Source organism: Orcinus orca, chromosome 1 (assembly GCF_937001465.1).
Source record: "Orcinus orca chromosome 1, mOrcOrc1.1, whole genome shotgun sequence".
NCBI classification, from domain to species: Eukaryota; Metazoa; Chordata; class Mammalia; order Artiodactyla; family Delphinidae; genus Orcinus; species Orcinus orca.
The window spans coordinates 109,933,203-109,951,591 of record NC_064559.1 but is presented as its reverse complement, the minus strand read 5'-3'; the positions used below and the strand labels follow the sequence as shown (position 1 = coordinate 109,951,591).

At 49.0% G+C, this 18,389-nt stretch overlaps 1 protein-coding gene across 2 annotated transcripts in view; it reads right to left on the bottom strand.

Annotated features, from left to right (window-relative positions):
- IGSF3 (immunoglobulin superfamily member 3) overlaps positions 1-15,460 on the bottom strand; it is a 98,291-nt gene extending 82,831 nt beyond the window's left edge. Inside the window, exons 1-2 of one of the 2 annotated variants that reach the window (XM_004263241.3) lie at positions 15,321-15,460; positions 14,019-14,686 (exon numbers count right to left, since the gene is read on the bottom strand). In XM_004263241.3, coding sequence (XP_004263289.1) covers positions 14,019-14,061 — 43 coding nt within the window. In that variant the 5' untranslated portion in view covers positions 14,062-14,686; positions 15,321-15,460. Of the gene's footprint in view, positions 1-14,018; positions 14,934-15,320 lie in introns of those variants that run through there. The other variant, XM_033436286.2, reaches the window with a different exon arrangement.
- Positions 15,461-18,389: the final 2,929 nt, after the last annotated feature.

Here is an 18,389-nt window from a genome sequence, read left to right as displayed (position 1 = left end):
GGACGCTCAACAAATATCGGTGGAATTCAGCCAAACGAGGAATTATCCTGTGGGTGTGAGAAAACAGTGAGCATTACAATAGAGTGGCACAATTGGACATTTGTGCATAGAAAGTGGAAAGAGGGCCATGAAATCCAAACAGATGCAAAAAAGGACTTAGCAGAGGAGGTTGGGAAGCTCCGGTCCAAACCCTAGGCTGGGCCTGACTGGCCTGACTCCCAGTTCCACATCCAGGGAGCGGGCCCCAGGCCAGAGGGCTGGGCCTCTCCCAGCAGGGCCCAGCTGGGCCTTCTCCTCATTTCAACCCTTGCTTCCACTGGGCCAGGGGTCTACATCCAGCCCACAGCCTGTCAGGCACAAAGGAGGTTCCCAATGAGGCCTGCCAGTGCCTAGCTGCTCTCTGGGCACATCATGGGCACCATAACTCTGTGGACCAAGAATACCTTAGCACAGGAGGTCTGGGCTCTGAAAACAAGTCCTCCCTTCACTCAGGGTCAGGGACAACTCCTTCAGCTGGGCTCACAGGTCTCTGCACCCTCGTTCCTCTTCAGGCCACCCTGTTCCTATCCTTGCCTCCCAGCTCAGCTTTCCAGCACATTCTCCCAGATTCTTTGGGCTACGGACAGCAGTCCAGACCCCAAAGGCACATGCCTCCATCCTTGAGTGGAAAATGCACAAAGAACTGTATAGAAAATATACTGAACACAAGGCTCTGAAGTCTCACAGATGCCCTACGTCTACATCACAGGTCCATGAGTTTTTACTTATTGGAAGTTTTGGAGTTCCTTTTCAAATACTGTAGAGCTGGGATTTCAGTGGCTAAAGAAAACTGTGTTGAATGCAGCCACTCTCAGAACTCATGACACGTATGCAACATTCGATACACAGTGACGGAGCAATATTAGGTTGAACTGTATGACACTGCCGATATTCAACCGTTTTTGACCTACGAACATGGCAATGTCACACAGTTCAACCTAATATTTACTCTGTGCCAGGCAACTGGCTTGGGACACCATGACCAACTACACAGCCATAATCCCTGTCCTGATGGAACTTACAGTCTAGTGCATTAAACCATTAACTAAAAAGTCATCTCGGGTGGGAGGGAGGGAGACGCAAGAGGGAAGAGATATGGGAACATAAGTATATGTATAGCTGATTCACTTTGTTATAAAGCAGAAACTAACACACGACTGTAAAGCAATTATACCCCAATAAAGATGTTAAAAAAAAAAAGTCATCTCAGTTTTTAAAAAAAGAAAAGAAAGGAATACACAGTTTAGCTGCACTATTATAATTAACTATATGCGTATTTATGTGTTTACTGCCTGACTTCTTTGCACGCCTATAACCCACAAGGATGGCTGTGTCTCCTCTATATAACACACAGCCAAACACGTAGCAGAAAGCACTGGATATCTGTTAAACTTATTAATTCATGTTACAGTAGACAAGTGCAGGTGCTGTGGAAGCATCCGGCAAAGTGATCTAACTAATTCGGGGACATAAGTGTCAGGGCCTTCACCAACTTGGAATTTCTAACATTGCTGACAAGGCTGAATTAGGTCCTCGAAAAACAGCTCTGTATACCACACAGATACTGCCAGCAGCATAAGTACATGGGGTTTCACGGGGATTATTTAAAATACTTAATAGAACAAACTGTTTTTAAGCACAGCCTAGTATTTCAGAAACGCCATTTACATGAACAATTGGTACGTTAATTGCAAATCCTTCTTATTTCTCTCCTAAAGCAGGATGCCCCGAGGATCTTCAGTAGGTGCTCTATGAGCCTAGTCTGAGTTCCAGTATTTACTTAAAAGTACTAACAGTGAAGTTCTGGAGAAATATTTGGTAACTCGGACATTTTTCTAATTCAGACTAATCTTCCTCGTTAGTCTACGTTGTTAGGGATTTTACGATCCTATTAAGACGAAGCATCAAAGGCTGCCCTTCGAGGAATAGTCACCAAATTCTTTTGCAGGACACTTCGGGCAGCGAGAACCAGAGCTAACATCAGAGAGCAGGTGGGGAAAAAAATAAAGAAATGACAATTTGGAGAGCAGCTGTAATCCAATTCAGCCTAATACGTGACACCTAGATGAAGTCACATTCAAATTCCAAGCAAAGCACGTGAAAACTTTAGGCCCCGCACCCCTGATCTTTTGATTGACCTGACGTAATTTCATGAAAAACATCGGTGAACACCACTAACCAGCAGGCCTCCTATCTATTTTGCGGCATCTCCGTGAGAGCCAGCCCTTGACACACTGCAGAGACATCAATGAGCCTGGACGGTATCTTCATGCGTGTCTGGCCCGTCACTGCTCGCTGTACCAGCACAGAGATTTGGTAAAACACTGGTCACATTCATGGAACGTCTTAAACTCTCTTGACATAGCAAATGATCAGCAGGCCCTGTCCCCATGCCAAAGGCAAACAAAACTCTGTCGCCAGCAAGGAGGACACCCGGTCTCTCCGAAGCACGCCAAAGTCCCTGTCCTGCCTCCTTTGCGGAACCTTGCCAATCTCTGGGATGCAGGCATGATCAGGGGCTAGGGGAGATTATGCTCTGAATGTCTTAAGTGATTAGTTACTTAAAATCCTCCACCTGACTTCAGTCATTCCCCATTGCAGATGACAGAGAAAAAGCCTACTTGATTAAAGCCTGAATGCCTATACATTTGAAAAAGGGAAAATATGCAGAAGAAAACAAGAGTCAGATTACTGATGGGCATAGCACCAGCCCCAGGACATCAGGGGCTGCTGAATAAATTATGACAAGAAAGCACATACATTAACCATAGATTCGCCAGAAATGCCTCCGCCCTTCCGGCTCTCACAGTTACTTACTTTCCCCCAAAGCATAGATTGAATCTGGCCTTGTCCTCAAGCGTGGCCTGGCTCTCCCTAGATTCCAAATATGGGAAATTACAGCTCTTCTGTGGTGGGGTAAGAGTGGGAAGGCAATGTTTGTGTTGCGTAACGTTTTAATTAAAACAAAGACGACGTACCCAGAATTTCTCTCTTCTGCTGGGAGAGTTTTCCAGGCCTCCTTCCACTCTCTCCCCACCCAGGCCATCAGTCTTTTCATCACCTCCAGAATAATTCCCCTTTTAAATAAGGGGATTATGCATAATGAGATCTGCAAAGAGTCTTCTAAAATAAATTCAAGTCTTGAGCCACATTCGTTTTCACCTACTTTCAACCTTCTTAGAAATCCACCCTTGGGGGTGGGGGGTGGAGTGGATGGACCTGGACTCGGAGTGTGAGAGAGAAAGGGGCTACTACGCGTGCTGCTTCTCCCAGCCGAGAGGTGCGGGGACACCCAGCTAAAAGTCATCCCCCATCCTGACACAGGGAAGGAGAAAGACCTGGGCCGGTGCTCCGAATGCAATCTTGCTTTTTTGTAATGCAATACCAGTAGACAGATTGCCAAACTCTCCAGCAAGCTACCTTACTGTACTGAAACATCAGAAGACCTTAAGAAACTGCTCAGCAAATCATCTCTGAACAGCGTCAGGGAGGGTTGTCTAGCTTGGGGATGAGCCAAGAACAAACTTATCCGCACAGTCCCTCCTCTAATAAACCAACAGACGTGTCCATCTGCGAAGCAGAACCCCCCCAACGGACCATCCATCTCCAGACCAACACAAAACCACCGCGGAACAAAAGCACTGCGGAAAACCAGAAAGGCCTCTGAGGAGCGCTGCTCCTGGGGAGAAGGCTGGCCCTGCGCACAGGCTCCTGGGAGCAGCCCTGCCTGCTCCGGGGCTCAAGCCATCGCCACCGGGCACAGCTTACAACCTGCCTGGGACCTGCAGACTTAGAGTACGTGGGCGAGAGGGGAGAAATACCAGGGACGAGGGAGAGACGCGCAGATCAGGGCTTCTTAGGGTTAACCCCATGTCGAGGGAAGGCCCCTGGGAAGGTGCAGATCTGGAAGAGTCCGTCAGTGTGTCCCGTGCCACCCGGCTGAGCTAACCCAGCAGCTTCTGGAAAACCACCGTGGTGAGAGCCTTGGGCTCCGGACAGGAGTTAAGGGAGGCCAAGTACCACGTAAGGGTGATCAGCCTTAACACCACCATACCCCTAACACCAGGGTCCTCAGCAGAAAGCTGGCTGTGGACGCTGTCTCCTATCTGACGGCAAAGTATGTGACTATTCTAGGTCTCCTTTGTTCTGACTTCCTAGAAGTTCAGAGCTAAGTATGAAATTCCCAATTCCAATACAACATCCCCAGCAGTTAATAAGCACGTCTCCCACCATCATTGGTACCCTTCTCTTACTCCTATAGGCCCTTCACCAGGCCTGCCCAGGGCATGTGTAATTCATGGCTGCTAATGAAGAGCTGAGAACAAAACAGGAAGAAAAGATTTAAGAAATAGTCAGAAAAAAGACTTACCTTAGGAAAAGAGTTCCCTTACGTCAGAGTGTCTTTAATTAATCTTTCTATTTATTGAATATTAAAAATACCTATCAGGTGACTACTTAAAATGTTCATTATGATTTTAGCTTTCGGTTCTTGGTATTTGAGATAACAGAACGACGACTGCTTGTAACAGGCACTCAAATATTTGTCGAAGGAAGAGATGGAAGTCTTTTCAGGAAAGTACTGTAAGGAGATTCTAGTGGTCTCTGGATGGGTGGTAGCCAGGTCAAACCCTGATGTTTAAGAAGGCTTGGCTGTGATATGTGAACCCGACAACCACCCCTCCAAAATAGCGACTCTTTTAAAAATCAGGTCTAAAGGTGTACCATCCAGGAAACCTGCTTTTGCCCCCAGGGTTTTAAAGAAAGTCACACCAGTGAACCTGAGAAGTAACCCAACACTTTGAAATGATCATCTTTTTACAGCAATAGTTGCTCCTGCAGGGTTAAAGAAAAAAAGTTCTCTTCCTTTGGGTTAAGGCCTTGAAGGTCTGGTAGCCAGCAACCTTAAAGGTTACTCCAGTCCAGCTCACTCTAAATGGAAGAATCATGTGGGAGTTGAAAACGCAGGAAAACGTCTCATTTTTTTCCTAGTCTATGAACAAATAAGAACAGTTGATTGAATTGGATACAAAATCCAGTATTTACGACTGTCCTCTTAACAAGTTTTGAATGGGCTTTATTTTAATTCAAGATTATAACTAAGACGGTCAATAAAATATGTGTGTGCTTAATTTGTTAAATGTATGTGTTTCTAGAGAACATATTCAGAATAAACAAGTCAATTATTTCTCTTAAGTACATTAAAACTTAAGGGTAGTGTTTTTATTATGACTCTTGCTCTTGATACAGCAAGACAAAATCATTCTGTTATATAGCTATTGAATAAGGCTCACTACTCCCCAACGATTTCACCAATTACAGCTTCTTCTAGCTATAAAATAACCAAATCAGTTCTGATATGGCCATAAAACTGAGACTGAAAAAACAGTGGAATAAATCACCCCTTTAAAATCAAGTTGTTGAACAATATGTTCTGTATGAGTCCATTTATGTCAAAAAAAATCCATATTTGTGCGAGTATATGACTAGAAATTATAGAAAAAAAGCCTGAGAGAACATAGTGTATCAAACTGTAAAAAATATATTTCAGACTCAACAAGGGGCTCAGGGCAGAGAGGGGAACTTTCACTTTTTACTTTCTGTCGATACTGTTTGGATTTTTACAACAGAACTATATTCACATGTCACTCTGTCCAAAAAATTAGAAGTCAAAGAAACAGAGCAAGCAAAAATAAGCTATCTTGTGAAACTGCAACTTACAGCTCATCACCTTTCTGTTATGTAACATTCTACCCTGAAGCACTTTATTTGTTTTAAATGATGCCAAATCTTCAGTGAAAATCGAGATTTCCTTCCTGATGGGGGTGCTACATCTAAAAGGTTGTGAAATTTCATTCTCTGGAAGTCTTTAGAAAGGCTGGGTATGTGGGGTGGGGAAGTGGTAACTGGCCAGGACAGGGAAGGTGGGGTTTGCCCTGAAGCAGCGATGGTTACTCACACACAGGTCTCCAGTTCCTGCTCCTCCTAAAAGCCCTTCCCAGCAACAGGTCAAATCAAGGTTGCCGATGCAACCAGTTAATGGGCAAAAACCCCTAAGTAAGTTACACAAGCCCCTTAGGGCTCTCAAAGTAACACTTGGGGTGAGGAAGCTGGCCACCTTACAGGTTTCAAAAACACCTCACCATGATACCTCTTTCCCTAAGCTGCGGACACAGGGCTAAGGTACCTAATGGGTCCAGGCTATGTCTCCTTTGGTCGCTGGCAACCCAGAGCACCAAACTAATTTTGCTTTAAAACTGGACTACTGGGCTTCCCTGGTGGCGCAGTGGTTTAGAGTCCACCTGCCGATGCAGGGGACATGGGTTCATGCCCCGGTCCGGGAAGATCCCACACGCCGCAGAGCGGCTAGGCCCGTGCGCCACAACTACTGAGCCTGTGCTCTAGAGCCCGCGAGCCACAGCTACTGAAGCCCGCGCACCTAGAGCCCGAGCTCCGCAACAAGAGAAGCCACCACAACGAAAAGCCCACGTGCCACAACAAAGACCCAATGCAGCCAAAAATAAATAAATAAAAGAAATAAATTTATATAAAAAAAGAAAGAATCATAATGGGAAAGTACGCATAGCTGGTATCAGATTTCTTCCCTCTGTTTTAATAAAGGGAAGGTCTGGGGACCTGTAAGTTGATGGGAAGAGGTCCCACGAGAAGACTGGACACCAGTCTCTTTGAGTTCACAGTTTTGTTAGAATGTTTTTGCTCTGATGATGTTTTGATGGACACACAAAAGCTCTTCCTTCGGTACAGAAACAGGTCCCCTTCACTTCCACTCTGGACCCCCCACCTCCAGTAATGCCCCCTGCCCTCCCTGCCACTTCTCCCGCTGGTCCTCTAGGACACCTACCTACAGCTCTCTGGTATCTGCCATCTGTCTCTGATCCAAATACCTAGACCTCATACCAACCAACTGTTCCAGTTCTTCCCACCAGCACCTCTAAGGGCCCAGGCCCACTGACACTCGGGCTTCTCCACCCCTTTAGAAGTCTTCTCAAAACAGCCCCTTGTGCCCCGGTGTCCTCCACCCCACAATTCTGCCAGGACCTCACTCTCCTATTAAATAAATGCCTAAAATTCCCGCCCATCCAGAAAGCCCTTCCAGACTGACCACTCAAGAGCTACTCCAGTCGCATCCCTCTCCTGGACAGAGCATTCCCTTCACTCCTCCTGCTAAGCTGAAAGCAAGACCAAACTTGCCTCGCCTCTCCTTCCCCAACAAGACAACTGTCCTTGGAGAACACGTGGTATGTCACTGTCTCCTTGTCCACTTGCAAAGTGATTTACCACTTTTTTCACCCCAGGCTTTAGATTATCATCTCCTAGAGGGGAGGGACATGGTTGTGTTCCAGCAAAGCCTGGATCACCTGGATGAAGGGAAACAGGGTATTCGGGTGAATTTCATAGAGGGTTAATAGAGGGTTAGGCAGAACCTTTGTTTCAACTCTCATGATCATAAAACCTATTATAAAGCTTTTTAAGATACATCTGACCACTTCCCAGCCTGAGTAGAGTTAATATAATTTAATCTTTGATTCAGAATCTTGCAGTGCCCCCAGGCTCATGATTCTCTCCTGCTACTGTAATTACAGATGCGGAAGATGTAGAGACTGGGCTGATGGTGGCCTGGAAGACAATTTCTACAATCAATCCCTGCTACTACATCTTGTGATTTTCACCTTCCTGAAAGTGGAGCTCAAAAGTAAAAACAAGGGCTTCCCTGGTGGTGTAGTGGCTGGGAGTCCGCCTCCCGATGCAGGGGGTGCGGGCTCGTGCCCCGGTCCGGGAGGATCCCGCGTGCCGCGGGGCGGCTGGGCCCGTGGGCCGTGGCCGCTGGGCCTGCGCGTCCGGAGACTGTGCTCCGCGGCGGGAGAGGCCACAGTGGTGAGAGGCCCGTGTGCCGCAAAAAAAAAAAAAAAGTAAAAGCAAAATCCCATTTATCTGGGATGGGATTCTAGTTAAGGGAGGCCCATTGTCATGGTCTTTGTTAAGTGCCTGCCACTGTGGCCCACAATTAGTCACTTAATAAAGGGGTCTCGATGAGGGAATTTGGCAACATGTGATTTTCTACAAATATAAGCTTGGTTTTCATGCAACCATTCATTTCTTTGAAAAATCAGGGTCATTCACACACAGGTGTCCTAAATTTCCTTAAATTAAAATCCAACCCTTTACAAGGAATAGCTGTGCTCACATCAAAGCAGCAAAGAAACAGGTGTCCAATCACGGTGAATGAGGAACTCCCAAAGGAACCTACAAATACTAATCAAGGAGCCATAATTCAGGATGCACAAGGCCAGGGACCATGGGAGGCCAGGAAGTGGAGACACTTCATCCAGTTCCCAGGCTAGGGCTCAGTGGAAGTGGTCTGCCTGGGCTCCAGGCAGACCCAGTCTAAGCCCAAATCCCAAACTCATTACAATCTGAACTAATTCTCTGTGTCCGGCATCATCCCACATGAACTGGTCCCTAAAACTACTGACAGTCATTTCTCCAATCCCTAAAGGGCCACTCTGCCACCACTATGACTGCTGACTCCTCTGCATCTGCAGGACTCTCATGGGAAGAGAATGCCCTCCCCATCCAAAGACTGCCCATTTCTGAAAGCCCAGCCCAAGTCCTCACGCATAGGTCTTTCCCAGTGACCTATGGGAAACAACAACCAGTGACCACATTGAACTTTACCTTGAACTTCCCGGGAGTCCATGGACAGATTTCAGGAGGTATGTGAACTTGAACGGGAAAAAAAATTACATCTTCATTTTCACGAACCTCTAAGTTAACTGTTCCTTAATTGTGAATGTAGGCAAGCATCATGGTAATGTTTCCAGGACCTGTGACTGTCACAATACAAATCATACCTACTTTCATATCACATCACAGTGGATGCAGATACCTCAAAATATCATTTTCACCCTTCACTACAGCAAAATTACGTAATTGTTAGATCTGCTGGTAGATCTTGTTATTAATGTGTTATTAAAGAAGCACATTGCTGTATCATAATTTTAAATATTTTGATGGCAGCATTTCAATATAATTGATTTGCTCTGTTATCCTGTTTTTATTTATGCATTTGAGAATGTTATCCTAAGAAGGGGTCCATAGGCTTCACCAGGCTGCCAGAAGGATCCACGGCACAAAAAAGGTTAAGAACCCCTGGTCAGTGGAGTAAAAGCAAGAGCTCTATAGCCAGACAACCTGGATTCAAATCCAGGCCCTGCCAATTTCTAGCTCTTTCCCTTTGAGCACAATGATTTGAACTCCCTGAGCCTTGAATTGCCTCATCTTGATCGAGGGAGTCAATATAGAAACAACACCTACCTTGTGAAACCATTCATTCATCAAAAATTTAACTGAATACCTACTTCGTGCCAGGCACAAGGCTGAGTTCTGGGGCTACAGTAGTGAACTGGACAGAGATGGTCCCTAAGCACTTTATACGGAAGATCATGCTCTATAAAGTGTTTGGCTGTGATTGGCACATAAGCATTCTATAAACACTACAGTACCACTGTTAAAACCACAATATTGAGCATTCAATTGTATGCTGATTTGCGTTGCTTCCCAGGTAACAAGTGTTGGTTCATCTAGCTCACACCTTCCCAAAAAGGCTTCCCGGAGGCCCGGGGCGGGGCCTCATACTCAGAGGGGCAACTTGTTAGATGCAAGAACGCAGGATTTGAACCAAATGGTCCTGATTTCAAAACCCTGTTCTGCCACTTCCTAGCTTTGTAACTGTGCCAGAGACCAAGAGCTGTCCCCCCCCAAATTCTGTCCTCTCCTTCCCCTACAATAATAGAGCCCCAGTTTTGGCTGGATACTTAGAATTAAGGATGACATTTCCCAGCCTCCGTTGCAGCAAAGTATGGTCATGTGATCAAGTTCTAACCAATGGGGATATAAGCAGAAGCAATGTGTGCACAAGGGCATGCCCTTCACCAACCCTCTTCCTCCTTCGTAATGGTTGGGACTAGCACAGCCATCTTGGACCATGAGATGACCTTGGGAATAGAGGCATGCACTTGGAACAAGACAGAAAGGACCTAGATCCCCACCCCTGTGGAGCACCATTTCAAACCATTTCAGGCAAGTTCCTTAACCTCCCTGGACCTCGATATCCCCATCTACGAAAGAATGATAATATAAGGTGCCTAGCTGGCAAGACTGAGGATTTAATGAGATAGGACTTGCTTCACAGTAAGGGCTAGAGTTAGGAGAGGTGGTAGTACTGTTATTCTCTTGCTGCAATGACAAATGGAGGGATTGGGACATCTTAACACAGCCCTGGGTGCCCAGGGGTGGCTCAATGATTCACACAGTTGAAAGGCATCTTAGCAAGCCTAGTCCTGACAAGAATTCCCTTCTCTGGCACCCTTGTCAAATGGTCCCCAGAAAAGGGAAGGGCACTGCCTCTGGGACAACGGTGGGGACAGTGGTGTTTGTTCATCCGTAAATCACGATCTTCATCCTCTTCCTTCCAAACCCTTCCCCCGACTACCCCAGGCCACCTCGCTGCTCTCCACTTCCTCCTCCTTCTCCTCTGCCTTTGATCACCCAGTCCTGCCTCTGAGCTCACTCTCCCCAGAACATCAAAGTCTCTTTCAATCTCTTTTGGAAGCACCCTCTGGCCTCTCCCCTAAGAAGCCTTCCCTAACTAACTGGGAAGGTCGTGATCGCTTCCTCAGTCCCAACCTATTCAAACAAGAGGCTTTTCAAACTCTACGAACGAATTTCTCTCCCACTGGAAAAGAACACAGATGACCATCTGACATCTACAAGTTCTCTGTGTTGAGCCAGGGATGTCCCCATCACTTACGTTTTTCATTGCTAACACTTTCAAAGCTATTTCATCTTGTTTGCCACATCAGCACTGGTCTGGAAGGCCTAACTCCTCATGGTTACGCAAAATCGAAATCTGCCTTATGTGCCTAAAGCTTATATTCAACTTCCCTGATTATTCCCTTCCTGCTCTTGCAGACACAAATGCTACTGTCTCCCCCACAGTGCTGTCACCTTCCCATGTCCCTGTCACTCACACAGGCTGCTCCCTGCCCCAGGCCTAGGCACAGACACAACCACCCTCTTCTCTCCTCATTCCCTCTTTCACACTGAAGCCACGTCCACACCAGCCCCTGTTCTCTACTCATCTTCTGCCCCTCCGGCTCCATCCATTCTCAGTAGCGGACACTCTACTATTCTCTTGGCTCAACCAAGCCCATGCTTAAGACGGCTTTCGAACTGGAATAAGGGTGGCCATGGCAGCCGATGGTTGCCTAGTTGGGTGGGGCACGCAGAGCTGCAACAGGACGAAACAAGACACGGTGGTCGAGAGCGCAGGAATCGGTACCCAAGCAGGCAGAAAAGGAGGAACCTGATCCAAGTCCTAGACATCGGTAACGAAAGGGAGCGGAAAGCACGGGTCTGATGATGTCGAGGGAGTCACAAGCATCTCAGATCTACCCTGTACGCCCCTCACATACTGTCACAGGGTTTTCTCAGATTGCCACTTCTGGAGGCTGGCAGCACCTGTATCAGTCTCACTTTGCAGAGCACTTAAACTGGTCCTACTTTTTACGTACAAAATTTTATTCCAAGCGTGTGACCCACCCGGACACAAAACCTTGAGAGTCTCTGCTATTTTCAATTCACATTACACATTAATTTTCATTGCACAGCCAGAATGCTGACACATGAATCCCATCACACCAGATCACAAGCAAGAAATAAGACCCCAACCTGGGTTCTGCTCCCTCCACAAAGACCTTCTAGTCTCCAAAGTAGTAGCGAGGCCCCCTCCCTGCCATGCTGCCAGCCATCGAGTGGTAAGAAAGGGTGAGATTTCACCAGTGGGGATCAAAAACCCAGGCATGTCCAGAGTTCTAAACCTCCCCACTCTCACCCAGGTGTGCTCTTCGGCCGCCGTTCCCCTCTGACACCACCTTGACACTCATTTTCCTCCGTGGCACCTGTTTATACTTGAGGCTGGGAGTGGAGGAAAGATACTAGTGCCCAGTGCCAGGGCTCCACTCCAGGGTGGCCCAGAGGGTGAACAGAAGGGGAAGCAGCCAGCAGCCTTACATTTCTGGAGCAGCCAGGAGAAACAAAAGGCACAAATGTCACATTGCCTTGTTTGCCCATTGGTGATTCCTTCTCCTGCCCTGGGCCCCACCCTTCCACTCAGCCCTCTTTCCCGCCTTAGCCACACCATCAACCCCACGCCCAAGCCTCCCGGAGGGCTCGCCTGTTTGTCCTCTTGTATCCACATGAATCGCTAATTACTGATTTAAACCCACACACTAAGTGAATGACAAATACCAATACAATACTTAGGACTGGCGAATGGAGAGCTACCTGTGTTCTTGACTCTGCCTGAGCATACAGGAGACACAGAGACACTGTATCCTGACCCACACCTGAGCAGAAGACTGACTAAACTTGCCGCCAGACTGGGTGTCCCTGTGAGCGCTGAGGAGGGGAGGCCAGCGCTGGCAGTGATGAACTCACACACCGGTTCTCCAACTCAGCTCCACACTGGAATTGTCTACGAGAGCTAAGACTCATGCCTGGGTCACCTTCCCAGAGAACCTGGTTTAATTGGTCTGGGGCCGCTGCCTGGACATCGGGATTTTTTTAAAGCTCCCCCAGTGATTCTAACATGCTCCCACGTTTGAGAACCACTGATGGCTCATACTTACGTGCTCCCGACATTTTTCAAAGCAGTCAAGACCTTCAGGACACCTTATAGCCTTTAACTGTCAAGATAGCCCTTGGCGGTACACCCCATTTTACTGTGATTCAGACGTCAATCATAGTGAGGCTGAGATCTGAACTCAGGTTCTCCACCGCAAAGTCCACTCCTTTTCCACTCTTCTGTGAACTCTTCTTGCAAGGGTGTAGACAACACATGAAAGCAATCTCCACTGCCACTAGGTCACAAGTAAGTCCCATAAATGCAAGACACCTCGATGTGGAGATGCAAACACCACAAGCAGCAGTGATAACCTCTTCTGAATGCAGGGGACTGAGCTGAACCCAGAGGGCAGCAGGGTGTGCTCACGTGCGAGGTCTAAGGCAATGGAGGGAGAGGATGCATCAGATCCCGGGCAGGGAGCTTATCCTAGACCCAAGACGTGTCCTGAGATAACACACTTAAGAGTAAGACAGCATTCAGTGGCATGGAAAGCACTGTTGAATGGGAGAATGTCGGGCAAAGGAGGGACTCTTCAATGGGAGGGAATCTTAAGAGAGGTGTCAAGGGTTCACCTCTCAGGCCCCAGTTTCTCCATCCCGATCTAACCATCCTAACCTTCTGTGGGGTCACAAAACCCAATCCTAGCACAGCCCCTACCAGGCACCACTCCTCCAGTCTCTCTTCCCCCCAGAACTACAATCTGAGCTTCTTTGGTGAGGGGACATATGACTAGACCCTCAAACATTTTTAGTCTACTGATCACTTAGGTAGGGCAAAGCATCCCTTCAACCCCTATTCCACCCATGCTTACTTCCCCCTCAAAAAAACCAAAAAACAAACAAAAAAAAACACCATCGTTATCGCCAAACCAACTTTCCTGAGAGTGGGAATAACGCTGCCACTTCGGATCGGATTAGGAATTGATGTGGACTGACACAGACATGAAGCCGCTGAAGCACCATGTTTATAAAAGACAAGAAACCAATCCACGATCCACATGGAGTCCCTAAAGCGTCGACATAGATGGGGGACCCCACGGCGGGGCCCGGGACAGACACTTAAGGACAGCAAATGTTCCTTCTTAAAGACAACAAACGATGGGCCACCTTTCCTCCTGGGTCAGAAATGGGGCTCTATTCCAACCTGTGACACACACCTCTGCCTCCCGGGGTCCCCCAAAGCCGAGTGTTGATGGGAAAGAACCACAAGGAATTACAGGAACCAAGAGCAGGTGAAACTTTCACATCGATCGCGCTGCTAAGCAGTAGCCACTTACCCAGCACAGCCAGACAGCTCAGCACTGGGAGAAAGCACTTCATGTCGGCAGCTGAGAGGAGACACAACACAGGGCGCTTCCTCCTCTCCCAGCACTTAATCTCTCATTTCTGGCAATCCACTTAGAGCTCCAGAAGACAGTTTTGGAAAGAGAACTTAACTCAGGGAATGAGAACAGGTTAAAGAGCTCAGCAGGAGGGAGTGGGGGAGGGGGGGCGGGTGGCAAGTGTTAAACTCCCCTAGGCTAAAGGAAGGGTCCAAAACAATTCGGACGGCGCTGGAGGCTCGTGCCACATCCTGTGCCTTGTGGTTTCCACTGTAATTGTAGATTGCGGTGGATTAATCCTCAAGGAAAAGGAAAGAAAGAGTCTGAGAAAATCCTTTCATCCACTGATTATACAGAAATGTCCTTGGCTTCGCAGTGAAGGTGTCTGTAATCTCCCTCATTCGGATTCCCCAAAGGGAACGGGGCAGGTTTTGTCAAAACCTTTGACAGCCAAATCGCCCTGGTCGGCATCGACTGCTCTGGGTTTCTTCATCAAAAAGTCCGTCTCCACGCATGATGGTGGATCACGGGGCTACCACCTGCCCCAGACCTGCCCGCAACACACGAAGCAAGTTGGCGTTCGTTCGGCAGCCCTGAAGCGGTCCCACAATGCCAGCAGCTCTCTAAAACAAACACAACAGAGATTTATCAAAGGCAAGCACGGCCGCCGCAAAAGCGAGAGGGGCTGAGCGCCAAGCTGGTCCGGGCACCTGGTCCTGGACCAGGACGGTCAACCTTTGCAGTCTGACCTTGGCCAAGTCGCCACCTTAGCCTCCACTTCAGTTTCCCCGCACAGAGCCGAGCAATTGTGGGAAGCCCGATTGTTCCTGCAATACTTTCACCAAATGCTTCACTCCTGGGAATTCCTTCCGCCTCCCACCGAGCCCCGGCGCCGCGGGTAGCCCCACCCTCCGCGGGGGCAAATCGGGAAGAGGCTCCGAGGTGGGGCCGCCACTCCCCGTTCCACCCCCGGCCCTCGCCCCAACGTGGGAGCTGTGCGCGCGCCGCGTCCCAGGTGGCCCCGCTATTGTTTTACCTCTCCGGGTGTTTATTTTTCGCTGATTGGAAAGAAAAGAGAAGGAGGGAGAAGGGAGCCCGGGGCTCCGCTTTCGCTGCCAGGGGAGGGGTCTCAGGCCGACCCCCCGAGCGGAGCCGCAGCCGGGCCCACCGCCGCCCCTCCCACCGCCCTCCCCCCGGGCTCCGGCTCCCCTCGCTGCCGCCCTCCCCGCGCCGCGCGCGCGGTCGCCGGATACCGACCTCGCCGCCGGCCCTCTCCCTTCGCGCGTCGGTCCGTCGGTCCGTCTGTCCTGGCGCACGCCTCTAGGGACGCGCCGCCTCCTCTCTCTGCTCCGGCAGCGGCACCGGCGGCCGCGCTCCGGCCCCTCCCCAGTCCCCGCCCCCTCCACCCGGCCCGTTGCACCCGGGCCAGCCGAGCGCGGGGCGAGGGCGGTGGCCTCGGCTAGAGGCACCGCCCCCGGGCCCGCCCCTTCCCCCCAACCCCGGGGGCCGGGCGGCCGCGCTGGGGGCCGGGCGGGGGCTCGGGGTGCGGCTGGTGGAGCCCCGCCCGCACCTGCGGGTAGCAAGGGCCAACCGAGGACCTGGGCGCAGCTGGCGTGGGGGCCGGGCAGCGCCGAAAGTTAATCAGGGGGCTCACACACAGACTAGCCGGCCGCGGGCTGGATGCACAGGCCCTTCCCAAAGCCCAGCAAAGGACCCCTGAGCCTGGAAGAGGGCGGACCGAGAGCGCGTCCCCTCTCTGGGAAACAAAAACAAAGCCCTCTGCAGGAGCCTTGAATCTGTTCATATAGTAGAACCCCACATTGCACTTCACTCTAAGACAGAATTTCCTAGACGTTGAGACTGAATTGGACTCTGGAAACAGTCTGGCTTCTAACCCCGGCTCTTCCACTTCCCTGCTGCAGACCTTGGTCGAGTTACTCAATAGCCCTGTGCCTCAGTTTACCCACCTGTTATATGAGGAAATGGCCTATGCTTAATAGGGATATATGAGATGTCCATGGCACACTTGTAAAACACTTAGGATGGTGCCTGCTACATCTTAAGCACTCAGTAAATGCAAGCCATAATTATTTTATGAGGAACACTCATATCCAAGCAAGTGCATTTTCATTCATTCAATACTTGTCTAACACACGCATGTACTGAGTAAGCACAGACCCGAGGTAACCAAGGTAGAATAGGACAGTCCTGCCCTCCTGGAGCTTGCAGTCTAGTAAGGAAACCATAAAACAGGTATGGCAGGAAAAGAACAGTGTTGAGGAAGCACATGCAAGGCCTCTGACCCTGTGTTGCGGGGTCAGGGCATGAGGAGGAGGGGGGTTTGATCAGATCAGGCCAGGTGCCGGGAAGGCTTCTCAGAGGAAATGAAAACTAGGTAGAATCCAAAAGAGCAGAAGGAGGCACCAGGGGGAGAGAGAGGAGGAAGGGGAGGACTCACAGGCCCTGGAATCAGTATCCTTGAAGGCCCGGAGCGGAGAGAGAGAGTGGCCCAGGTAGGGGATCAGAGATCTCTGTTGGGCCCAAATTAGTCTGTAAGAAAGAAGTGGCAAGAAACGAGCAGAGAAGAAACCAGGTGTCAGAACCTGAAGGGCTTTGTATGATGTGTTAAGGGGTGTGGACTTTAGCCCAGAGCCATAGCAAAGCCCCTGCAGATTTTGAGTAAGGCAGTATTGTTATCAGAAGTACATTCTAGAAAGCCCACTCTGGCCTAGGTGTGGAGGATGGATGGGAGGGGAGTTCTACAGGAGGCTCAACATCTGCAGACGAGAGATGATGGTGACCAGGACCACAGAAGTAGCAACAGGGAGGGAGAGGAATGAGCAGGTCAGGAGCTAGGCTCTGTGGAGTGCCAGGTTGAGGGTGAGGCATGGAACACAGTGCAACCTCAGCAACTGAGATCACAGTACATAGGATCAGATTGGATGTATTGAGCTTGAGATGCTCAAGAGGCATGCAAATGAAGATGTCCAAAATGTAATTGGGGTGGGGGGTAAGGGTAGAGCGGAGTTCAGAAGTCAGAAAGGTGCTGTGGCTTTGTAAGGTATTTTCCACCCCACTGGACAGTGTGATGGCGACAGTATTTAGTGAAGAAATAGTCTGATAATTCACTGATACCCAGAAAAAAAAAATGTTAATTACCCCCTCCCTTCACCAGGGTGCAGCGCAATGAAGGTCATGCTATGGGGATGCAAAAATAACTAAGGGGTCTTATTTGCCCTCACCCCTCTCTCTTGGCTATAAATTTCTTGTGGGCAGGATCTGCCCTTTAATTATCATTTACCCCAAACAGCTCTTGACATTGTGATCTGCATACAATAATTACACTGTTAATACTTCGACCAAATTGAATTAAATTAAATATTTATCACATCTGCCAAGTGTTGTATTGAAAATCTCTTCTTGTGTTTAATATTACCTCTTTCCCCCAAGACAACCCTGACTCCGGCATCTCTCACTTCTCCTTATCTGCTAAACCCCTTCCTTTATTTATTGAGCCTCTATTATGTGCCAAGAAAACTCTCTGCTCTCACTCGTGGTGCTTACATTCTCACGGGAAACACAGACAATGAGACAAAGAGATATATGGCATAATGTGACATATTCTGAGGAAAACTGGGATAAGGGAATATGCACGTATGTGTGTGGGGTTAGAAGGAAGATTCTGCTCTAAGTAGGCAGTCAGGGAAGGTCTCACAAAGGCAGTGACATCTGAGCTGAGATCAAATTAGAAGGAGTGAGTGAGCCCCGGATATTTCTAGAGGAAGAGCATTCCAAGCTTAAGGAAGAGCAAGCACAAAGCCCCTTAACATGCTCTGATAATAGAAGGTGTGTTAGCGTGCCTGAAACGGCATAGGAGGGAAGGAGAAGGAGAAATACGATCAGGGAAGTGGCAAAGGCAAAATCCTGTAGGACTTTGCAGGCTTGGGGGCAGTCTGGTGTGGGGGGGACTACAGTGTTGGGAGATAGGAGTGGAAGAGGCACACTGAAAAGGCGACAGAGGATAGTGGCTCAGACTAGGGTGGTAGAGATACAGGTTGTGAGAAATGGGTGGCGTCTGGAAGCATTTTAAAGGTAGATTCAATGGAATTTTCTGGAGAACTGGATATGGAAGGGGCGAGAAAAAGGAGAGTCGAGGATTCTTCCAGGAGATCCACTTCAGCCTGCAATGGAGCTCTCAGCCCCACCAGGCTGCCCAACCCCTTCTCCACGACCACGCTTCCCAAGCATGCAATCCCCAGTCCTCTGCCCAGGCCACTTCCTGCATCTTTGAACCCTGTACTCAATTATCCCTTCTCAGTTCTTTCC